The sequence below is a fragment of the Delphinus delphis genome, chromosome 15 (genome assembly GCF_949987515.2).
Source record: "Delphinus delphis chromosome 15, mDelDel1.2, whole genome shotgun sequence".
Classification (NCBI taxonomy): domain Eukaryota; kingdom Metazoa; phylum Chordata; class Mammalia; order Artiodactyla; family Delphinidae; genus Delphinus; species Delphinus delphis.
In genome coordinates, this window is record NC_082697.1 from 11,639,963 (window position 1) to 11,662,238 (window position 22,276).

Genomic DNA, 22,276 nt, shown 5'->3' on the forward strand with positions numbered 1-22,276 from the left:
CCAGGGCTCAGCGATTATGTATCTTATCAAGTACACATTGGTAGGCATTTTTCAAGACCTCATGGCCAGCTGATTATAAGTCTTGTCCTTCAGAGGTAGTGCCCGCCTATACCAGAGGGTGTATCCACTTAAGGACTCCTGGCTGGTGTCTAGCTTGTGGCTACAATAGGAAGGCATTTGCATTCTTTGAACAGTAGATGAATAACTCAGGAAAGGGCCTAAACTCTTGTCCAGCCAAATTATTACCCACCTGTCCTGGGCTATAAATAATGCTATGATATGCATTTAATCCTATTTGAGTCCCAGGGTTGGTTCTGCTTTTCTGTCTTGCTTCCCTTGGGCTGTCTCTGGGAGATTAGTAACCAAGTTGACCTTCATCTTCTAATTTAGCCCAGGAGCCCTAGGCTGTATCTGATTGGCATCTGAGGAGGGGTGAGATCTAGGCTCTCTTCCAATGTCATCTGATTCTCCACCTTGCCATTCTCCTCTGCTCTGAAGAAATAAAATTTGTTTACCCTGAGTCCTAAGATGGAAAATGTCTTTAGAGCATATGCTAACATTTGATTTAAAAGATATTTCACCTACCACGTTAGCCAAATCCATATGTAATTTTGGAGAGTATGACTCTTGTATTGTGTTCTGGTTATATTTAATTTTTGTTTTATCTGTTCAGCTGCATCATAAAAAAAGCAGTTTCAACTCTTTTCCTCTGCAGAGAATTCCACTTCAGAAATCAGATAAAGATCAAATAGAATTTAAAAAGCCTGACTTTAACATAATCACCAAGGGTTTGCACCTAGCATTTGGGATTAGAGATTTGTGTGTTTACAGTCTAAATGGTGTGAAAGGGAATTAAAAAAAAAAAAAGAAATAATAGTACACTTTAGCCAGTGTTGAAGTTTCAGTGGATTCAAGATCGTGCTGTCCTGGAAATGCTGCTTTGGGGAAACTGGAGTGGAGGTGTGGTGCTGAGCAGGTGGGGGGAGGTGGGGTAGAAGGAGATTGTGAGCATTTTACCCTATTCAGTGTCTAAGGTGTGATCTTAGGGCCAGACTTTGGGGAGGGAGATTACTTTAAGACTTCTCATACTCAGGGTGAACTTGTACTTGAGTGTGGATCATCTTTGCATGATAGGTGGTGAGGCTGTGGTTATCCATGAAGCCTTGTGGTTCCCCTTCTAGCCCATGCTCCCTGACTGACATCAGAAAGTTGTAGCACTTTCTGGCTAATACTCTTAAGGTTCTTCTGAAAAGATTGCAGAAATGCCTCCAGGAACAAAGAAGTTATCAACACTGTAGCACCTTTTAAAAGCTAGGCACACACCTCATAGGGTGCTTTTAGGATACCGGAGTCCCATAATTAGAATGATGATGGCTTTTATGTTGTAGAGGAACACAGAAGTAACTCTTTGTTTCTCAGGATGACTCCCCTTCCTTACTCACCAGAAAGCAGCAGCAGCTAGTCATGTTAAACACGGAGGATGAATGTCATTGAACCTTATTCTTTTAAAGAGTGAAAACTATTGTTTGTTTTTTTCTCTGTCCTTCCCTCGAGATGGGCCAGGACAGGCCGTTCACAGTCTTCTGTCCCTTGTGCCTCCCCTGCCTTCAGCTGGCTTCCTACTAGTTTTATGTGTGCCAGCTCTAGTCCTAGTACCAGGAGGCCTTCACAGACTTCACAGCCACTGCACAACTGCCAAGTGCAAAAAGTGTGCCCAGAAGAGCAGCAGGGCTTTTTAAAGAAGGAAGAGATCAATTGGCAGGTACATTTGCACAGGGTCTTGAAGGGACTCATTCATCCTTCTCTCTCTTTTTGGTTGGGGGGAAGAATGAGGTTGGCACAGTCTTCAATTAATAGCTTAACTTCATCTCCGCTTTTATTACTGCTCCCAGCATAAATTATTTAGCACAAACACAGGCATAATCTCATAAAATTACTTAGTATTAGTGTCCTGCTGTGAGCATCATTTTCTTGTGTTGTGCTCTAACCACAAATTAGCAAAAGACACTTCAAGACAGTCTTCTGTGGATCCACTTAGAGGGGTCATGTGGGTAGAAGGTTATGGTTGGTGCTGCCTGATCTTTTTTTTTTCTTTTAGGTGAATTTTTCTATTATTCTTATGTACTTCACAGCTCTCCTAGAACAGTTTTTTTCTTCTTAACTCACTTTTTAACCTGATAATATTTCAGTTCCTTAAAAATTTGCCAATGACCCCATCAGTAGACTGAGTCATTTTATGAGCAGGGATCCAGAAAGTGCCAGGCTTTGTTTGAGGAGCTAGAGTTGGGGTGCGGGGGAGAGGCAGTAATAAAACTCTAGCCAGAAGCCTCAGGGGCTACAGTTGAGTTCAAGAACTAGGTTTGTTTTAGGGTGGCCTCAGAGTACAGCAACCCTACTCTAAAGATGAGTCACTCACTCACCCCTTTAATGATTTGCTCGATCGTCGAAGTAAAGTCTAGAGCTGAAAATTTTGCTCCTCTTTAATAGTGATCTAATTGTGAAAAGCACAGATGGCCACCGATAGTTTATGAATGTTACGCGTTTGCTGATTTTATTTTATTTTATTTTTTGAATATTTATTTATTTGGCTGCATTAGGTCTTAGTTGCGGCACGCGGGATGTTCGTTGCAACATGTGGGATCTTCTGTTGTGGCGCACGGGCTTCTCTCTAGTTGTGGTGCACGGGCTTAGTTGCCTCACAGCATGTGGGATCTTAGTTCCCTGACCAGGGATCGAACCCGTGTCCCCTGCATTGGAAGGCAGATTTTTAACCACTGGACCACCAGGAAGTCCCGGCATTTGCTGATTTTAAAAATAACTGTGAGAAGGGAAAACCAAGGTGAGAAGAGAGACTAAAAATCAAATGGCTGCGTTAGATTGTGGATTGTCAGCAAAAGACAAAAAACAAAATCTGGGCAATTCTAAATTTGCTCAGGTAGTTATTTCTAATAGTTCAGGTTTTCCTCCCTGTACACTGAGCCCCTAGTACATTCATCGTAATAGGTTATTGGTCAGAGGCACCTGCTGACAAACCCACAGGGTGGTAAGCAACTTTGAACCCTGGAGAGCAGAGTTGTTGGGCGTGGTGAGAAATGTTAATTGGCCTCTGATAGGATTCTTATCCCTTGATAAACTTACTCCCTCTGGCAGTCTTGTTAATACTTAAAAATAAAGTGCTAAATCTATTACAAAGGACCGTAATTTAATTTTTTGACATTTCAGTGCTGTATGGTTGCCGGCAGAGGGTCAGTGTCATAAGGTCTTTGGACGTACTGTAGTGTTTTTGATTGTGGGGTGTGCAGGCCTAGGAATTGTCTTTTGTCTGTTAATAAATCCAATCTCAGGAATTAGCCATTTTTCTTTTGGCCACCCTACAACTGTAATTGAAGAGAACTGCAAACAAGCCAACCTAAGGAATATGTGAAGGGAGAGGGAGGCACAGCTGGGTTTGGTCTTCGCTGGAATCTTTTCTCCTCCCCTCTATTTTCATCCCAAGCACATGCTTTTTCTGTGATAGTTGATTTCTCCTGGGAAGCCTTCCTTGTTTTCGTGCCTTTAAGATCCAGGCAGTAGGAGCAGAGTTGTCTGAGATCCTGGAGAACTGCTGACGTCCATTGTGGCTGGAATTGGGGAGTGGCAAGATCTGAAATTGCAGAGACAGGGGAGAGGTTTTATGGACTCAAAAGTCATGCTAAGCATGAGGAATTTGAACTTGACCTTGAAGGTGGTAGAAAGCCATTCAAAGATTAAGTGAGGGAGCAGGAAGATTTATTTATAATTTCTCTTCAGCTTTCCTGAGGAAAAGAGTAAATGCAACTTTTGTTTCCAAAAAGAAAGTAAAGAATTAAGGAGGGGGGCATAGAATAGCCACTGAGGGGCTTCCCTGGTGGTGCAGTGGTTAAGAATCCACCTGCCAATGCAGGGGACACGGGTTCGACCCCTGGTCCGGGAAGATCCCACATGATGCAGAGCAGCTAAGCCCGTGCGCCACAACTACTGAGCCTGTGCTCTAGCGCCCACGAGCCACAACAACTGAAGCCCGCAAGCCTAGAGCCTGTGCTCCGCAACAAGAGAAGGCACTGCAGTGAGAAGCCCCTGCACCGCAACGGAGAGTAGCCCCCACTCACCGCAACTAGAGAAAGCCCACATGCAGCCAAAAATAAATAAATAAATAAAATAAATTAAAAAAAAAGAATAGCCAATGAATGCTTTAAGTTTTTATGTGACCATCACTAAGGGTATTTACTCCCTGTATTATAATTTTTGACCCACTTACAGAATCTTAGTATAGCATTAGTATACTTTAATTTAGATGTAGTTGGCAGTTGAGATACATCCAAAATCAGACTTCGCCCCCAAATTTTTATTATGAAAAAATTCAGACATACAGAAAAGTATACAGAATAACACAGTGAACACATTACCCTCCATCTAGAGTCAACAGTTATTACCACTTCGCTTTATTTATTTTAACTCTGGCTTTCTTTTTTCTTTTTCCTCTGAGCCATGTACAATTAAATTGTAAGTAGACATCAAGTTTTTTTTGTTTGTTTGTTTTGCCATGCCGTGCGGCTTGCGGGATCTGAGTTCCTGGATGGAACCTGCGCCCTTGGCAGTGAAAGTGTGGCATGCTAACCATTGGACTGCCAGGGAATTCCCAGCATCAAGATATTTAACTCTAAATACCTCAGCAGGCATCTCTTTAAAATATAAGGATATTCTCCTGTATAACCACAATACTGTTATTGCAACTAACAAAATTAACTGTACTTTCATAATATCTTCTAATATCCAGTCCATATCCCAATTTCCCCAGTGGTGCTGAAAATGTTACTTATAGCTTTCCTCCCCCCAACTCACATTATTATATCATTATATTTGACTATGTCTTTTTGGTCTCAGTCTGTAGCTGCTTGCCCGGTCCTCCAACCCCTCAGTAACTTTCTGAAGAGTCCAGGCCAATTGTTTCATAGACTGTCCTACAATGTGGAATTGCCTGGTTTGAGTTTGATGTCTTCCTTAATCCCCTGTATTTTTTGTAAACCAGAGATCTAAAATCTTGATTAGATGTAGGTTAAAAGTTTTTTGGCAGGAATTCTCTTGAAGGTAATGTTACCTTGTTTTAATGTTAGCAATGCCCAGTTTGATCCCTTGGTCAAGGATGCCTGTCTAATCTCCCCATTGTAAATGTGTACTTTGCCCTTGGCAATCAAGTAATCTGTGGGAAGAATTTGTTTTTAATGTTCCAGAGTAGTCTTATAAGTTTTGAATACGATTTACACTTTACAGCATTCCCTTGTAGAGTAGGTTGGCCCTTCTGTTTCTGTGGACTTGGTGGGCCTTGCATTGCTGTAACATGTGAGCATCACTTAGCTGAAGAAAGAAGAGTTATTGTCTGATCATTCTGGATCAAGTGAAAGGCAAAGCGATATTATAGATGACAGCAAATGAGTGGCTCAGAAGACCCCTTTCTAGGACTACAGTTTGATGTTTGCTAAAGACAAGCCATCTGGTCTGGAGGGAGGGTTTCATACCCACAGGGTGTTAAGGGAAGACCTTGTTTTGCTGAGTGTTTATGCCTCAGAGTCAAGACATTTTCAAGTGCTTTCTTTAGTAATTTTTGTCTTTCTGTAGAAATCATGGCTCTGATTTCATGTGTTTGACAACTGGGTTGCTAATTTCAGCTAGAATGATGCCTTCTGGAAACACTTAACTTCCTAAAGAGTAGATAACCCTATTAGTCTGTTACAATCTTCTAGGGTAAAAATAATATGATTATCATATATTATCCCCATAGGACATGGAGAATAATCTCCTTTCCAAAAGAGGATCAGGAGGGAGACCAAAGAGCTGTCTACGGAAAAATACTTTGGGATCGTGGGATGGATGGAGAAAACTTGCTTGATGAAGTTACAACTAGAAGCACCAGAAGTTTTAGGATAATTATGAATCATATGGGGGTAGGCGGAAGTAGAATAATGGTTTGGGGTTGGGGAAATTATTGGGGTCTGGAGCAGTAAAGAGGGGGGGATCCTTAAGAAGGCAAAAGCTCGGATGTGTTTTTGTGTCCCTCCCCCATATAAAAATGTATGATCATTGTTTAAAAAGATGAAAACATCATTGTTTAAAAAAATGAAAAAGACCATGTCCTAAGGCAGCATTCCTAGAGTTTGTTCCTAGATATTAAAAATAGGTGCTGTGTGAAAAAGGCATTCTTAGTAATTCTGGAAACTTTGAAATTTTGGATCAACTCAAACAGATTTGGTTACTGCAAGAATTTCCACTGCTGGAACAGAGACTCTCTTTATCATACAAGGGTTTTCTGACTGTCATGGAAATGCTGCCTTGTAACAGCAAAGGAACTATAGAAGACCCATAATTCTACTGAGCAGAAACGACACTGTGAACTTCTTGATGTACAATTTCCAAAATTGTTTTATGCATGTATTTTCCTCTGTGTCTTTTACTTTAACACAAATGTGATGTCCCGTATACATTGTTACACAATATGATTTCTTTTCATGAAGTAATGATTGCTTAGTTTTCCATGGTATGACTCTGCCACAGTTTTTTCCTCTAGTCCTTTTGTTGCTCATTTAGGTAGGTTTGTGTTTTGCTTTTATAAATAATACTGAGATAAACATCCTTGGACATACTTCATATTTGTCAAGTTATTTCTTTAGGATGAATACCTGAAAGTGGGTTTAAAGAGAGTGATCATTTCACTTTGACATAGTACATCGCCAGGTTGCCCTCTATGGGTTATATCAATTGATGTTCCCTTCAGCAAGGTAGGAGACACCTATTCTGCCACATCCTCACCAACATTCATTATTGTCAGTCTTTTGAATCCTTTAGACAAGCAACTTTTAGATCTCAAGATCCAAAGGGAAGGGAGAAGAATCAGAATTTACAGGGGTTTGTGTGATTTGCAAAAGCACATTCAATATTATATAAGTTTATGTCTTGAAGATATTCAGTGTAAATATAAACATTTTTATTTGCAGAAGATCTCCTATGTATATCAATGATGGGGGTCAGGCTTGGTAGAAAAGGATAAGGAAACTGTATCCAGTTCAGTAATGCCATTGTACAGATGGGGTGGTCAAGGTCCGGAGAGGACCACAGAGCCAGCCAGGGACAGGACTCGAACCTCTACCTTTTTCCCTTAGAATATGAGGGGTTTCTTCTCCTTCCCCTCAGGTCTGTTGTTTGTGCAGTGTAGATATACTCTACTCCCAAGAGAGAAAACTAGAACACCTTGTCCATGCGTAAATTCTTGGTTTCTGTAGGCAATTCTAGTCTAAGAAGCTCTCCTGGCCTTCAAGGTAGGGAGGACTTAAGGAGAATGTGGCAGCCATTATTGGCAACCTTTCTAAAACAGAATGTGGATGTGGAGATAGTTCAAGTGTGGCAGCTGCGCACTTTATACACCCACCTACCCCCTCTCCCATTAGCCTGACAAGCAAAGAACGGAATTGTGAATATCTTGTTTATAAATGTCATGTTAGATAAATTCAGTCTGGCTGGAGGAATCCTTTATTTTTCCCTACTGTATATTAACAACAACAACAAAAAGCTGTTACAGAGAAAATAGGAAAAACAGAAGAAGGAAAAGTCAATTCATATCAATGTTACCCCTTACCATCTAAGCATATTAGTAAATTTGCTTCTAGTCATTTTTTGCCTTATGCATGTGCTTATTCTTTAGCAATAATTACCATAATATAACAGAACTTTTTTTCATATTCTTAAGAGTATGATAGTCTATGCTAGGTGTTCCACATTTATTCTGTTTATAAGGTTTCATGGCTTTTGCTTTTAAAGTTGTATAAGATTCTACCAGGAAAATGTATTACTGTTAACCTATCTGTTCTTTAATTGTTGCTTTTGAGTTGTTTCCCAAGTTTTTGTTTTTAGGAATAATTTAATTAAAAACTTCGTGCATAGAATGTCCTCATATTTAGGATAATTTCCTTGAAATTGCTAGACCAGAGGATACGGGTATTTTTATGGCTCTTTGTTGAATTTGCAAATAGTTTCCCCAAAAGGTTATACTTTACACTTACACCAGAAAAGTTAGTCAAGTATCAGTTTCACTGTGCTGTCTTCTGGCTTATAGAATCTTTCTTGTATGGTTGCAGAAAAAATAGTCTACTTCTCATTTGAGAAAACAAGGCTCACCTCCACCAAATGGCCATAACAGCATGCTGTGTGCTGAGCTGTAATTCAGTAATTTAATAAGTAGCTAAGTGTCTACTGTTTATCAGATATTGTAGATGAAAAAAAGAGTAAGACAGTCTGTACTCGTGAGGAGTTTACAGCCTGCTGGAAGAGATAGGCTCACATTTATAGGGGTCATGGTAAGAGTTTATCAGCTGGGAAAGAGTCAAGACAGTTCTAATCTTGGGGGTGGGATGATATCAGGAAAAGCCATGAAAAGAGCCATTAAAGCTTAGTATGAACAGGTGTCACCAGAAAGCATTCGTACAGAGGAGTGTGAAAATTGTCACACAGTTGCTCCAGAACGTTAAAATAGATGTGCCGAAGGGTATAAATTTATTGTCAAAAAATTCCTTGCATCTTAAAAAAAAAACCCAAACAGCTTTCTTTTTTTCTTCAATGTTTGTCACTGTGTACCCACACCTTGGGTCTTCATCTCTCTCTGTATAGTATGAGTATCCAACATTTTAAGTAGATCTGAAATGCAGAAATTTGTGATTCATACTAAAGCTTCAAACTGATAAAATTTTAATAAAATTCTAGGGATGTACCAGACTATACCATGATCATTGGCACCACCACTGAAGTGGAATATTGGAGGCCAATCATGTATGAGTTCAAGGTAAAGATTCAGATGAAAGGAATCAGCGAGCAGAGTGTGGTGATGACAGCTGTGGGTTCACAGGACTCCTGGGCATCCAGAACCAGGGAGATGATAGAACATATTTGTTAAAAACCTGGACTCTGGAAACAAAGACCTGTTGGGAAATCTTGGCTCCAAATAGTGAAGTTACTTATATCCAGACCTCAGTCCCCTCATCTATAAAATGAGAGTAATGACCTACCTCTCGGTTTATTGTGAGGATGAAATGGGATAACGCAGAAGGTATTTAGAAAGGCACTGGCACATAGGGGACTCAAGAAATGCATTGCTTTTTACAGGAATCTGTCTCTTTATAAGCAGAATAAGTGGGTTCATTCTTTACAGAACACCTATTGTGCGGAACAGTGAACACTGATAATCTCTGATTTGGGGAGTAGAGATCAGTTATTTTTCAGGTTCTGGTATTTCTCAGAAAATATTGGTCCAAAAAAGCCATGCAGGTTTTTCAGATATTCTAGCATGGCAGAAATCAAACTTCAACATTCCTATGACATATTCTGTTCGTTGTTTCCCCTTGATTTTTATTATATCTCATTGGTGTATTTTATATATGGGGGCAGGAGGAGAGAGTGAGCAGCCTTCCTGTTTTCTTCTATTTATTCCTTTTCTACTTCTGTTCCTTTTATATGCTCTCCCTTTCCCCATCCTTTATTTTATTTTGAAATCATATGAATGTGAATGGTGTATAATCCTTGGTCCATTGATTTGTTCCATTGTTTTCCTGGAATGTACTTGACCCTGTTAGAAATCATACATTGTTTGGCCTGTAGGGGGTGTTCAGAACAAAGATACCAGATGTGAGTCAATCCCGGGAAAGAACACCTACTCTGATGGGCCCACTGAATGCCAGGCCCACCTTAGCCCGCCCCTGCCCCAGCTCTCCCCGGCTGTGTATCAGTAGTACTGGCTTTATATCTTGATGTCTTTCACTCCATCTGCTTGCTTCAAGATTTGGCAGACAGGGCATTCCTCCTGCTGCTTCATGTAGAGCGAAAATACAGTCTTTGGTAAGATTTGGCACCCAGCTTGTAGTAACCAAATGGGATTCTACGTACAGCACCTTATTCAGTTCATCCAAAGAAGTTTCTCCCTTTAAGGAACTTGGGTCTGGATACTAAAACGCTCAGTCTTTTATCTGGAGCCCTGAAATTGAGTAGGGGTGTATTCACTTGTTTTGATTGATTCCTACTAGTTGGCCCACCTGAAATCTGATCCTGGACTGTTTCTTGCATGTCACGCCCCTAAGTATAGCACATAAAGCCTTTTGTGTTCCTGTGCCCCTCTGCTTTTCTAACTCCATCCCCACCCCACCGCGTCCTCGCATTTTGGCCATACATACCCTTCATTCCAGCCATACCCGACTGCTTTTAGTTCCTTAAATGTATTTTCTCCCTTTGTGCCCCTTCATTTGCTCTTCCCTTTCCTATTTCAGCGCTCTTCTTTCAAGACCATATCCTAGAGTCACCTCTTCTTGAGAGTATTTTCTGATCCCCCGCGTCACTATGTGAGTTACAGCCACTCTCCTGTTCCCCCTTACAGACAGCACTGGCTACAGTCTCCTTGTCTGGCTCTTTGACTGAAGATAGTGACAAGATCTGTATCTTATTTATAATTATCATTTTATTCACAGAGTGAAGGGCAGTTCCTGGCACACAATAGGTGTATAATGAATGTTTACCTGGTTTGCCTTTCCCGTTTCTTCCTATAAAAATGTGTATAAAATTTCACCTTATGTCTTGAACAGCCAGCATAACACACACACACACACACACACACACACACACACACACACGTGCGTGCGCGCGCGCACACACGCGCGCACACACACACACACACACACACACACTATTGATCTTTGCTTTTTTCCAGTTAACAATATATCCTGGGAATTAGTTCATAGATTTTCCTCATTCTTCTTTTTTTTTTTTTTTTGGTAAATGTTATGGAAGTATAGCATACATATTAAAATGTGCACAAGTCAGTGAGCAGCTTGATGACTTTTTCCAAAATGAATATACCTATGAAGCCAGTATCCAGGTCAAGAAATAAAAGATGACCAGAAGCCCCCTTTCCAACCCTCCTCCCCTGCCCCACAGATAACTCTTCCCTGGCTTCTGACACTACAGGTTAGTCGTGCCTCTTCTGGGGCCCTGTGTACATAGAATTACGCCATCTGTGCCCTTTGGTGTCTGTTCCATGTGATGCATGAGACTCGTCCATGTGGTTGCATATAGTTGCAGTTTGTCTCTTCCGGTTGCTGTATAGCTTTCCAAGATTCAAATAGGCTACACATTTTTAATCTGTTCTACTATAGATGGACGTCTGGGTTCTTGCCAGTTTGGAGCTATTTTGAATGGTTCCTCATTCTTTTGTGTAGCTTCACGGTACTCCATCCATGTGGATGTACAGTAATTTATTCAACCAGTCTCCTTTGGGTGACATTTAGTTTTTTTCCCCATTGTTTTCCTATTACAAATAATATTGCACAAGGTTTTGAATAAACTTGTGCGTTATATTAAGGAACATTAAAAAAACAAACAACTTCGTGACGAGTGAGAGTACCAGAGAACATTTTTAGGGAAAAGCTAATCTATTTGGCAGCTCTGCTCGGTTGGTGAAAAGGAATCGCTGAACTTTTCTTAAGAACAGTTTCGTGCAATGAAGCTGGTTTACTCAAAGCATTTTGAGTTCCTCTCATAAAGGAGAGAGAAAGGCTTGAAATCCCATATCCACGCCTTCTTGGGCACAGCTGAGTTTGGAGGTCTCCACTGTTCATTGTCCTGACTTAGATACTCATTTATTCGAGTGTTCACTGTGCATCTTCTGTGTTCCAGACACACTGTTCTAGCTACCAGGGGCATAGATCCTTGCCCTCATGGAGCTCACATTCTAGAGGGTGATACCAAGACAAATAAGAAAAGGTGTAATAGAAAAATAAAGCCGGGAGTGTCTGGGTGTTGGTGTTAAGACAGATTTTAGACAGTGCTCAGGAAAGGAATGGCTTTCTTTTTCTACTTCTTAATGCTGTTTTAGCTTACCAAGCCAGATGTAACAAACATTAAGGATACACATGTTTAGGTTAAAACAAATTGTGAACTCTCAAGTATATAGAATCTTCTAATTGTCATTTCCTCCTGGGTTCAGTTGTGTCAAATGATTCTGCTCCTAATCGGGAATGTCAGATTTCATTATCTAGTGAGGAATTTTTTATGAGTCAGAGTCATTTATTAATGTGTGTGTTCAAGTGAAAATCGTGTTACTTGATTCATAGGGATATGGAAGCTGACTGGAATTCTGATGGAGAGAGGAGATGGTTGCCTTCCTGTTAGGAGGCCCGGTGCTTTGCTCCCGGAAACTCTCCAGTTAAAGCCATGGCCCAAGGCTGCTTACATTGGCATCTGGACGGAAATTTCCAATTATGTAAACCTGAATGGGGCTTATTTTTCTCAGCTAAGTTATGATCATAAGAGATGCCTCAATCTAGAAACAGGGGCTGGATAATAATTACCATTTCTCGTGAAAGTGTAAAAAAGCTACTGGTAAGCCTGAATTGGTAGTAAATGTTATTTTAGCATTTATCACACTGCATTATACCTTCTTCTTTAATTGTGTCTGTACCTTATTCTGTGTTGTCCTGCTCATCCTTGGCCCACAGTGGCCTAGAATTGTGTGTAAAAAAATAAAAAGCACACAGGAAAGTAGGGGCTCAGCAGGTACTTGTTGACACAATTAAGCATTTAACAACCATGTGCCAATTAAAATTCTTTTTTCTGTGATTCAGCTACAGTTGATCAGGAACACATTACTGGAAAGTACCATTTTTCAAAGAAACGTTCAGCAAAGTGGTATGGAACACCTAACCTCACCTCTCTCTGTTTTTGACTTCACTAACCATGTGACCTTAGGTAAATGACTTCTGGAGGACTTTACATCTTTATCTTAAATAGGAAATCAAGATGATATCTACTTCACAAAGATGTGACTTTTAAATGAGATCATTTAGATTGAAAGCAGCGCACATATACACTTCCTAGTTTAGGCCAGAACCATGGGCTAAATTTAGTAACAAGACTTTTAATAGGGACACTTGTAAAGGTCCTACAGTTTGATCTCTATAACCAACTGCATGAGCACAGAACAGAGGAAGTGTAGCTTAGCAGCTAAAAAGATTGAGTATTTTGCCTCTAGCAAGCTTAATGTGAATCAGTAATATGGTGTGACTGCTATTTACTAACAACACTCAGCAATTATCGATCGATTATCTACCATGTAATGGAAGTTTTAAATTCTATTAATAAAAATACCCAAAACAGAATTGCCCAAAGTGAGTTCTGCAGAGAATCACTTGATGCTACTAGTTATATTATGTGGGGGAAAAGGGGCTGGTTTGGGAAATGGTGGATTAGATTATTCAGCCTCTCCCCTGTAGGATTTCTTTGGCCTTGAGTTATTGTGCATTTGCATCTCCAAGAGGGGGCTTTAGCTGACAGCGCTTTGGTAACAGATGGAATAGGGCTGCTGGTAGTTCTGCTTGTTTCTGGGCCCATCAGACTGCACCTGGACCACTGTCAGCCTGGGCACCACTCTTTGTCAAAGTGTAGACCACTGGGCGGGTATTCAGAGGACAGCAGCCAGGATGGGGAGGGAAGGTGTGGTGATGGCAAGGGCAGGGGGCTCACAGAGGAAGTGGGGCTATCTAGCATGGGGTTGCAGGAGGAGGTTAGGTGGGGTAGAGGTGAGGGTGGGGGGAGGTTGAAAATGCCTGTCTTCCAATATCTGAAGTGTGGGAAAGGGACTTTACTGTTCTGTCAAGGGGCAGGATGAGAACCAGTGGGTAAAAGTGGCTGGAAAACATTTTGGACCCAACCCAAAGTAGAATTTTCTTTGAAGATGGCTTTATTTTACTTATGATTCTGTGTTCTTGGAAGGCATAGTTTTTGGGTGGTGTATGAGGAGGTATTGAAAAGTGTTCTTTAAAATCCCATCCAACCCTGAGTCTGTGAATTTGTGATTATTTTCTTTTGTTTGGCAAAATTTATGTCTTCAGCCTTTTGTTTTTTCAGCCTTGTGCTAATTCCTGTGGATAATTAGAAAAAGCATTGATAATACATGGTTTGTGTAAATTTGTTAATTGAATGACAAGACTAACACACGAGACAGTTAGCAAACTAAGACAAAATGTAAACAAAAGGCAAAATTTTGACAATCTTTAACAGTACCACAGACATTCTAGAAGGGGAAGACTGGAGAATTATATAAACTGGGGTTTGAAGGATTAATGAGATTTGGATGGCAGAAAGGAGAGCAGAAGCATTGCAGATCAACAGAAGCCCAGGCATGCAGGCAAGAGACGTAGAAGGCTTTTGAGGAGCAGTGTGGCTAAATCTGTAATTAAGAAAGATCCACCGGGCTTCCCTGGTGGCGCAGAGTCTGCCTGCCGATGCAGGGGACGCGGGTTCGTGCCCCGGTCCGGGAAGATCCCACCTGCCGCGGAGTGGCTAGGCCTGTGAGCCATGGCTGCTGAGCCTGTGCGTCCGGAGCCTGTGCTCCGCAACGGGAGAGGCCACAACAGTGAGAGGCCCACGTACCGCAAAAAAAAAAAAAAAAAAAAATCTCCTTAAGAGCAATCATTTAAGTCATGTAGGTGTGTGAAATCTTTGAGGGACAGGTTGTGGCTAGAATATGGATAAGCAAGTTCTTAAGTTCAGTGGTTAGAGCGTAGGTCCACCTGGTTCAAATCCATCCCTCAGTGACCTTGGTGAAGCAAGGTGGAGAAACTGAAGCCTAGAAGTTGACTCTAAGTTGGATGGTATTACTTGCCTCTTAGGTTATGAGGATTAAACAAGATAAAGAATTAGGTAATTAAGTGCTCAATAAATGTTACTCACTATTATTTATTAGGTAGCTGAAGTCTCCCTAGAGCCTTGGTTCTGGAAGTGTGGTCCTCTGACCAGCCACACTGGTATCACCTGTGAGCTTGTTACAAGTGCAAATTCATGGGCCCCACTCAGACTTACTGAATCAGGGTCTCTGGGGGTGGGAGGCGTAGAAGCAGGCTTCAGAAAGCTCTCCAGGCAGTAGGCAGGGAAAGGTTTGAGAACTGCCCTAGAGGAATCCTACAGAACTAAGAAAGGGAGGGAATTTTTAAAAGAGGGGCTAACAACATTGCCCTTTACAGTGTAGAAGATAAAAAGCTCAAAGATGAAATTCGGGAGAAAAGAGGTAGTGTATTTTTTGCAGTGCCTGACAGCTTTACACACAATGTTCAATAAATATTTGTTTCTATGTTATTGAAGACAACTGGTTTAAGTAGTATGTTGGGGATAGAAGGAAGATTTAATATAATATGTATAATATACATAAGTCTAAGTGATTAAAAAATATAGTACAGAACCATATTAGAAATATGATATTGGAAGAAGTTTAAATCTTAGGCTTAACTACCTACCTACCTACTATGACCGGGCACAGTGCTCTCTGCTGTAAATAGAAAATGAGATGCTACTGTTGTTTTCAGAGGCTTCACAGCATGGTACTTTCTTTAAGGATTTGAAGCTAATTTTTTTTCCTGTAACTTTTTCTTGCTACAGAGAGTAAACACTGTATCTGATCTATTCTCAGCCAGTGCCAGGAGTTAAGCATGCAGTTGTCTTCCAGTCACAGCCGGGCCTAATCTGAAACTGCTCCCTCATTTCTAAAAGCATTCTGAACATTGATTTCTTTTGTTAATTATTTTACGGCTCTGGATTTATCTTAGAGATGATTAGAAATCTTTTGAAAGAGTTTATGTCCCCGTTTAATGTGGGCCACCTGATGTTTTCCACATTGAGAATTGTGCCATTTGATTTGTCCCTGTCCCCACCCCCATCACAAGTACAAGCACCACACACAATAGCTTGAAATAAAGTAAATAGACTTCTAAGCTTCATCCATTTAGTCGTTATTTACTGCCCATTATGTGCAGGACACTGTGATAATAATGATGAGACAGTGTCCACAAAATATGTCTTGCTGAAGAACCAGGACCGCCGGAGGCTGGGTGTATTGAGTCTGGAGGAGTGGCCCAGCCTCTCTGCTGCATACCTGCCTGGGGCCTGGTTAGAGGTCAGTCAAGTGTTCAGATGATCCCTAGCACACGCCAGAGTTTAGACTTATAAATGTGCCACCCCTGAGATTGCTTTCCAAAGATGACGATGATTGGGCGGTTAATATGGTTAAGAATATGTTTTTTTTGTTTCGCTTTGTTTTTATTGAGATATAACTTGCATATAACATTATTTTAGTGTCAGGTGCGCTACATAATGATTGGATATTTGTATGTATCATGAAGGGAATATGTTTTAACTGACACCTGGACCAAGCCCCCTGCTCCTTTCCCATTGCTTTGAACTTTGGGGCTGAGGTGGGTGGGTAGTGAGGACTGCTAACATTCTTTTGTTATTTTCTTCTTCTCTCCAAATAAAGCAAAGAAAAAGAGCTGGAACCTTCATCACCACTTTCGAAAGATAGCCAGGACCAGACCTACATCTAAGTGTTTCCAGAAGGCAGGGCAATTGGTGGTTTCCTTTCTCTGAGAATAGTGATTGAGTATTGAGAATGTGAACTTAAAGAGAGTGGAGATCTTTTTCAGAATGTTTTAACTGATCCATAAAGGTCTTTCTGATCATAACGGTGCTAGAATACAGCTTGGGTATTTGAAGACCAGGTAGAATATAATTTTTTTTTCATTTATGATTTTTCTAAAACTGCTGAATATGGACAGAAATACCCCTAAGTTCTTCTAGCTACCCAAGGAATATTGGTGTCCTGAAAACATAGAACCCAGTATGGAAAATAGAAGTTACAGCATTTGTAGGGTTTTAGAACTGAAAGAGGTTTCAAGAAGAAAAGGGGATAAAAAAGAAAGAAACCCAAAGTTATGTGGGGTTTTCTGTGTGTTTTACGTTACTGATTGCTTTTGAATTAACCTCTTTTCCCTCCCCGTCTGTTTCCTGCAGTGAACACCTACCTCTTCATGATGCAGGCTCAAGGCATTCTCATCCGGGACAACATGAGAACGATCGGCGCTCAGGTTTACGAGCAGGTGGTTCGGAGCGCTTATGCCAAGAGGAACAGCAGCGTGAATGACTCAGGTATATTTTTAGTAAAGAGGTGGTCTGCTCAGAGGGCCTCCTCCCAGGAGTTCAGCTAAGCGGTAATGATGGACCCAGGAGTGAACATTTCTGCCTCAGTCTTTGGAGCTTTTACCTGTAACTTTTATTATCTTATAAGCACTAAGTATATAAAGAGGGGAAAAGAACATCGAGGTTAGATGGCTTTGCCTGACATTATATTGTAAGAACTTGTTCCCGAATCGTAGTTTTCACTTTAACTACTTTTACAAAAGACTGTACATAGCAAGTTCTTCACCTTTGAGAGGAGGCTGCCTTTTTTATGTCTCTCTTTTTAACTCTTCCAAAAGTTGAACAGAGGAAGTATTTCCAGATGGTTAAATGGGTCTGTCGTGAAGCCTCTCCAGTCTCCAGCCAGGAATGGTTTTTATTTAGAAAACAGATTCTGAGATTTCATTTTGCTTCGCATTCATGATTTGCCACTTCTTTCTTTAACTGAGGACTAATGTGCTTCCCCTGTGGCTTCTTAGTGATTTCACTCAAGCCTAGTATTATAAAATATGTATATTTTTAAAAATATTCTTTCCTCCAAATCAATCCTTTTTTTCTTCTCTAGTAAGTTCTAAGATTGTCCAGAGCTCACCGTAGAATGTGAAATTGCTTTGCAACCGTCGCAAGTGAGAATTATTCTGGGGTGTTGGGATATCAAGAGAAAGCATTGCCTCTGAAAGGGAAGTTAAATCCTGAGAAGAACTGACCACGCCGTAATTTATCAGTCTGTCCTGCTGGCCAGTTTAGCAGCAACCAAGCACTACAGTTAGCAAACCCATAAGCTTTGGTACTTACTTCCTTTCTTCTTGTTCGCAAAGAGCGAACGATCAACTTTTCAGAGCTTTTCAGCCAAATTGTGGCCTCACGGGACAAACTGCCTGAGCTCTGTACCGTACCGGGAAGAGGAGTCCCTGCAGCTCCTGAAGTCAAGGGAGAAGGCCAAGCAGATTTTTGTTTCCTAATTCATCCTGTGTGGTGTTCGGTTTTAACAGATGATCCCACACACATTGTCTCACTTGACTCGGATATGGCTCCATCGGGTAGGCAGGATTTTGTTACTTCCATTTTTCACATGTACAGGTAATCTTGGGGGTGTTGGAGTGGCTTGGTCATGTGACTTTCCCTAAACCCCGCCCGAACCTGCTTCTAGTTGGGTGATAAAACTCGGGAATACTTTGACCGCCATTCAGAGCTCTTTCCCCTGTATCACTCCAGATAAAGGAGCATGTGTGCTGTCATGACCTTTACCCAGTCCACGTGTTCATGCCTCTCCAAGGTTAGAGGTTGCTGGGGCTTCTCTCTGGGCCATTGGCGAGGTAGCCTGTTTTCTCTCAAAGTTAGAGGGTGCGCAGCAGGTCTCCATCCCTGCACCACTGCTGGTCTTGCAACACAGGTCATGCTAATTCCCTGAGGGGTTATTGTCCTTGGAAGTTGAGCAGAGAGTGAGTTGCACCCTTGGAAGTCCTATCCAGGGACCCATTGTTACTTGAATTTGCATGTGTTTATCCTCAAATTATCATACACTAAAGTAATTCTTCCCAGCATCCCTCTGGTTGGACTAGTTAATCATCCATTGTGTGTTTAATGTGTCTCTCTTCCTCATAAATCGGAAGTCTTTGCTGTCGGGGCCTGCTTCTGATGGGGTAGATGATTTTTTTTTTTTTAACTTGGAATCTTTATTCTTTATGATTTTGTAATAGCTTATCCTTAGTTTGGTTAAGCAAACTCTAATTTGGCTATGAGAACTCTTTCAAATTTGCTAAAGGAACTATGATGATAAAATTATACAACAAGTTGGGAAAAATACCCGTGAAATAACACAACTTTTTATAAAATTGTCAGGTTTCAATTCCAGTAACCCATAAGACAGGGCCTAAAGCCAATTCATAGTCACATCATTCCAGAATGAGGGGCTATTGCCAGAAACTTTTTATGGGGTGGGAAAAGGAATAAAAGATGGTCAGTGCTGATAAATACAGGTTTAATGATACAGTGCTCTCCACAGATAGCTACAGAGACTATAAACTATTTTCCAGAAACTTACAACCATACAACACAGATCACTTAGCCAGATCTAAAATAAACTGGCTTCTTGTAAATACTACAGCCCTTCTTCCATCCAAAAATGACCCTAATCTCACATGAAAACAGTTACTGTAGGGGAACCAGAAACCCAGCTTTGTGGCCCAAAGTAAAAACCACAGGAAAAATAGCGATTCAGTGGCTAGCTGGTGAAAATGGGAGATCTGGTGCCCTTCACTGCGCTGCTTTGCTCTTCTTACTCCTTTTGTCCCCCTTCTCCAGCCCACCCACGTTAGCTCTCAGTAGACTTGAACAAGCCATCTGAAACTGAATCATTTCTTTGGAGCTCACCACTGTGCTGATCTTCCTTTTCCCATCAGTAGCTCTTAACGGACACTTGTCATCTGAGGGCTCAAAGCCCTCCACAGAACCCTTCCTTGGAACGGCTTTATTAGTTCTATCATCATCTGCTCGCTCTCCAGCGGCACCATCCTGGCGCTGCTGGCTCCGCTCCGTCAGCATAAACGCCCTGGGGTAGATGATTTGCTTGCATTATCTCATAGGCTCCTCACAAGAACTCAGTAAGATAATGACTGTGTCCCCCTTTCAGGGATGAAGGGGTCGGAGTTATAGGATTCTCTGCAGCAGTGGGGTTGGGACTTGCTGACCTCTGAACCCCAGCAGCGCTCCTCATTGCCTGTGTTGCCTTTGTACTACCCCTGGTACCTGGTACACTGCCTAGCACATAGGAGGCATAGAGTAAATGATGTTTGAGTGTGTGAGTGGATAGATTTAACAAGAAAACACATTTTAAGTGTTGTAACCTAGTTCTGAGATTACCATCTTGATTGGCTTTTATTTTATTGGCACATCCTTGGTGAGTAAGTGTTGAAGAGGAAACATCATTTCATTGGAAGTTATCCAGTAGAAACCAACTATTTTTATTCATTTCAAAGTAATTTTCTGCCTAGCACAGTCAGAAAGAGCATTTGGGGCCTAAAGCTGCTGAGATAGCCAGATGACCACCACCGCTGACCCCGGCCACTCCCGCCAGGAGCACCGTGGGTTTGGTAAGAGTAGCCTGGACTGAGGTAGTTCATGAACTGTGTTGCCCCGCTCTGGAAAAAAAGTGCTGTGGCACACACCCATGTTCAAAGGCCTTCAGGAGGCCAAGGGTAGCTAAAAAGCTAGTGTGTCGTTTAAGTAATGCTAGCTTTCTTTATCCTTGAAAGCTAAAATGGCTACTGCCTAAAAAGAAAGTACTTTGAGGGACCAGGACTGTGACCTGGAATTAAGCCTGAAATAATGACCTGGAGAAGCTTCTTGTCACTGAAAGCCTTTGGTATGTGAAATTGTGAGTCCTGTAAAATTTACCCAGAGCACCGGGGGGGAGACGCTCAAGAGAATATTGGCATCAGAAGAGAATCCCTGGGTTCATCCAGTCCAGCCACTTAGTTGTATATTTGAGGTGAGCGGTTGGGTGGCCTGGCGTTTCTCATTCCTAAGCACGAATTTCCAGGTGTCATTCTACGCAGTCACTTTTACCCAGAGGGAGATTTCTTCCCTCTGTATTCACGTGCAAATGCACACAAACCTTCCCGTGCTGATGGCCTCAGTCCCCTTCTGGTCACATACTCAGGAAAGTATCCTGTTGCCCACATCCTTCAAAACAGGTCTGTTGTGGTAGACAAATAAAATGAACTGAGTCACTGCCAGTACGTTTCATACTTTATTCCGTGAGGTCGATGTTCTTTCTTAACCTCTTTCTCTCTGGTTTTTGCCTGCTCAGCCCATAGTTGTCTTTTCGTCTCCTCTCCCAGCAGGTGGTCAGCCTTAAGCGAGCTAACTCTCGAAGAATGCAAATTCTTTATATTTTACAAATGCTTGTCCTGATGGCATCTTTCTAATATATATATATTTCCACTTTTTTTCAGTCAAGAGAGGCAAGGGTTTGGCCTTTTCTCAAATGGGAGGAGAAAGTAGTGATTCTTCCTGGCATCTGTTACTCAGCACTTTTCAGTCCCCGCTCAGCTGGATTTGGTAATTTGAGGGAGAAAGCAGAATTTTCCCACCACCGTGGACTGGGGTAGCCGTGTCAACCTGGAAGCACACTGGACTCCCCTGGGCAGCTTTACAAGATGCTGATGCCTGCCCCCACCCCCGACCCCCAGAGGGTCTTATTTAATTAGTCTGGGGTATATCCTGGGCATAAGGATTTTTAAAAAGCTTCCTAGATGATTCTAGTATGCAGCCAAGGCTGCTGAACCGCTGATGTAAAGCAAAGTTGACCGAGCAGGCCATTTGGATCTGCAGGTAGGAAGGATGTCTGTTGTGGTCCCATGTTATAAATGTAAAAGCAGCTGCCTTCTTTGCCGTCTTCCTCCCTTGCTGGAAGAACATGTCCTGATTCGAAATGGATTAGATTTAAATTAAAGAGTAAAACCGTGACCATAGAAATTCAGCAGGCTGGCTTTTTCTCTCAGCAGTTCCCTCATTCAGTAGGGTTGTGCTTTAGAAGACTAAGAAATGGGTGTTTGGGGCTTCCCTGGTGGTGCAGTGGTTGGGAGTCCGCCTGCCGATGCAGGGGACGCGGGTTCGTGCCCCGGTCTGGGAGGATCCCACATGCCGCGGAGCGGCTGGGCCCGTGAGCCATGGCCGCTGGGCCTGCACGTCCGGAGCCTGTGCTCTGCGACGGGAGAGGCCACAGCAGTGAGAGGCCCACGTACTGAAAAAAAAAAAAAAAAAGAAATGGGTGTTTGGAACCCCTGAAGAGAGTATGCAGTATAGTCCTCCCATTTCTAGGCGGCTGGAGGAGAGCTAGGACTCCACAATAACCAGGCACAGTTTTACCAGGTTGTGAGCAATTAATTTCCTCTGCCTCTTCCAGTTTAAAAGGCTTCTACTACTAGTGGAAAGGTAGATTTTGTTTAAATTTTTATGTAAAGAATTTAAAATTAGAAATGAGGAAATTTGTGTTTGTTGGGGGTGGGTGTTCTCCACGGTGTAGGGCAAGGTTATGGAGGACTTTCACTTAGGAGTTGTGTGTTTCAGGTTTTCTTTTTTAAAAATGACATTATTAATTTAGTAACCAGAAGAAAAGAATAAGTGGTGTTTTGTTTCATGCTAGCTGCTAACGAAACAGGAGGGAAGGGGGCAGGGCACAACCTTTAAAAGAATGACATAGCCCTTGGGATATGACATAAAC

At 41.7% G+C, this 22,276-nt stretch overlaps 1 protein-coding gene across 6 annotated transcripts in view; it reads left to right on the forward strand.

Annotated features, from left to right (window-relative positions):
- The window catches only part of B4GALT5 (beta-1,4-galactosyltransferase 5), a 96,552-nt gene that overhangs the window by 61,141 nt on the left and 13,135 nt on the right, over positions 1 to 22,276 (forward strand). For 5 of the 6 annotated variants that reach the window (XM_060033427.1, XM_060033428.1, XM_060033426.1 and 2 more), the window contains one exon: positions 16,885 to 17,019. In XM_060033427.1, the coding sequence (XP_059889410.1) occupies positions 16,885 to 17,019 (135 nt within the window). The remainder of the gene's footprint in view (positions 1 to 16,884; positions 17,020 to 22,276) is intronic. The other variant, XM_060033431.1, reaches the window with a different exon arrangement.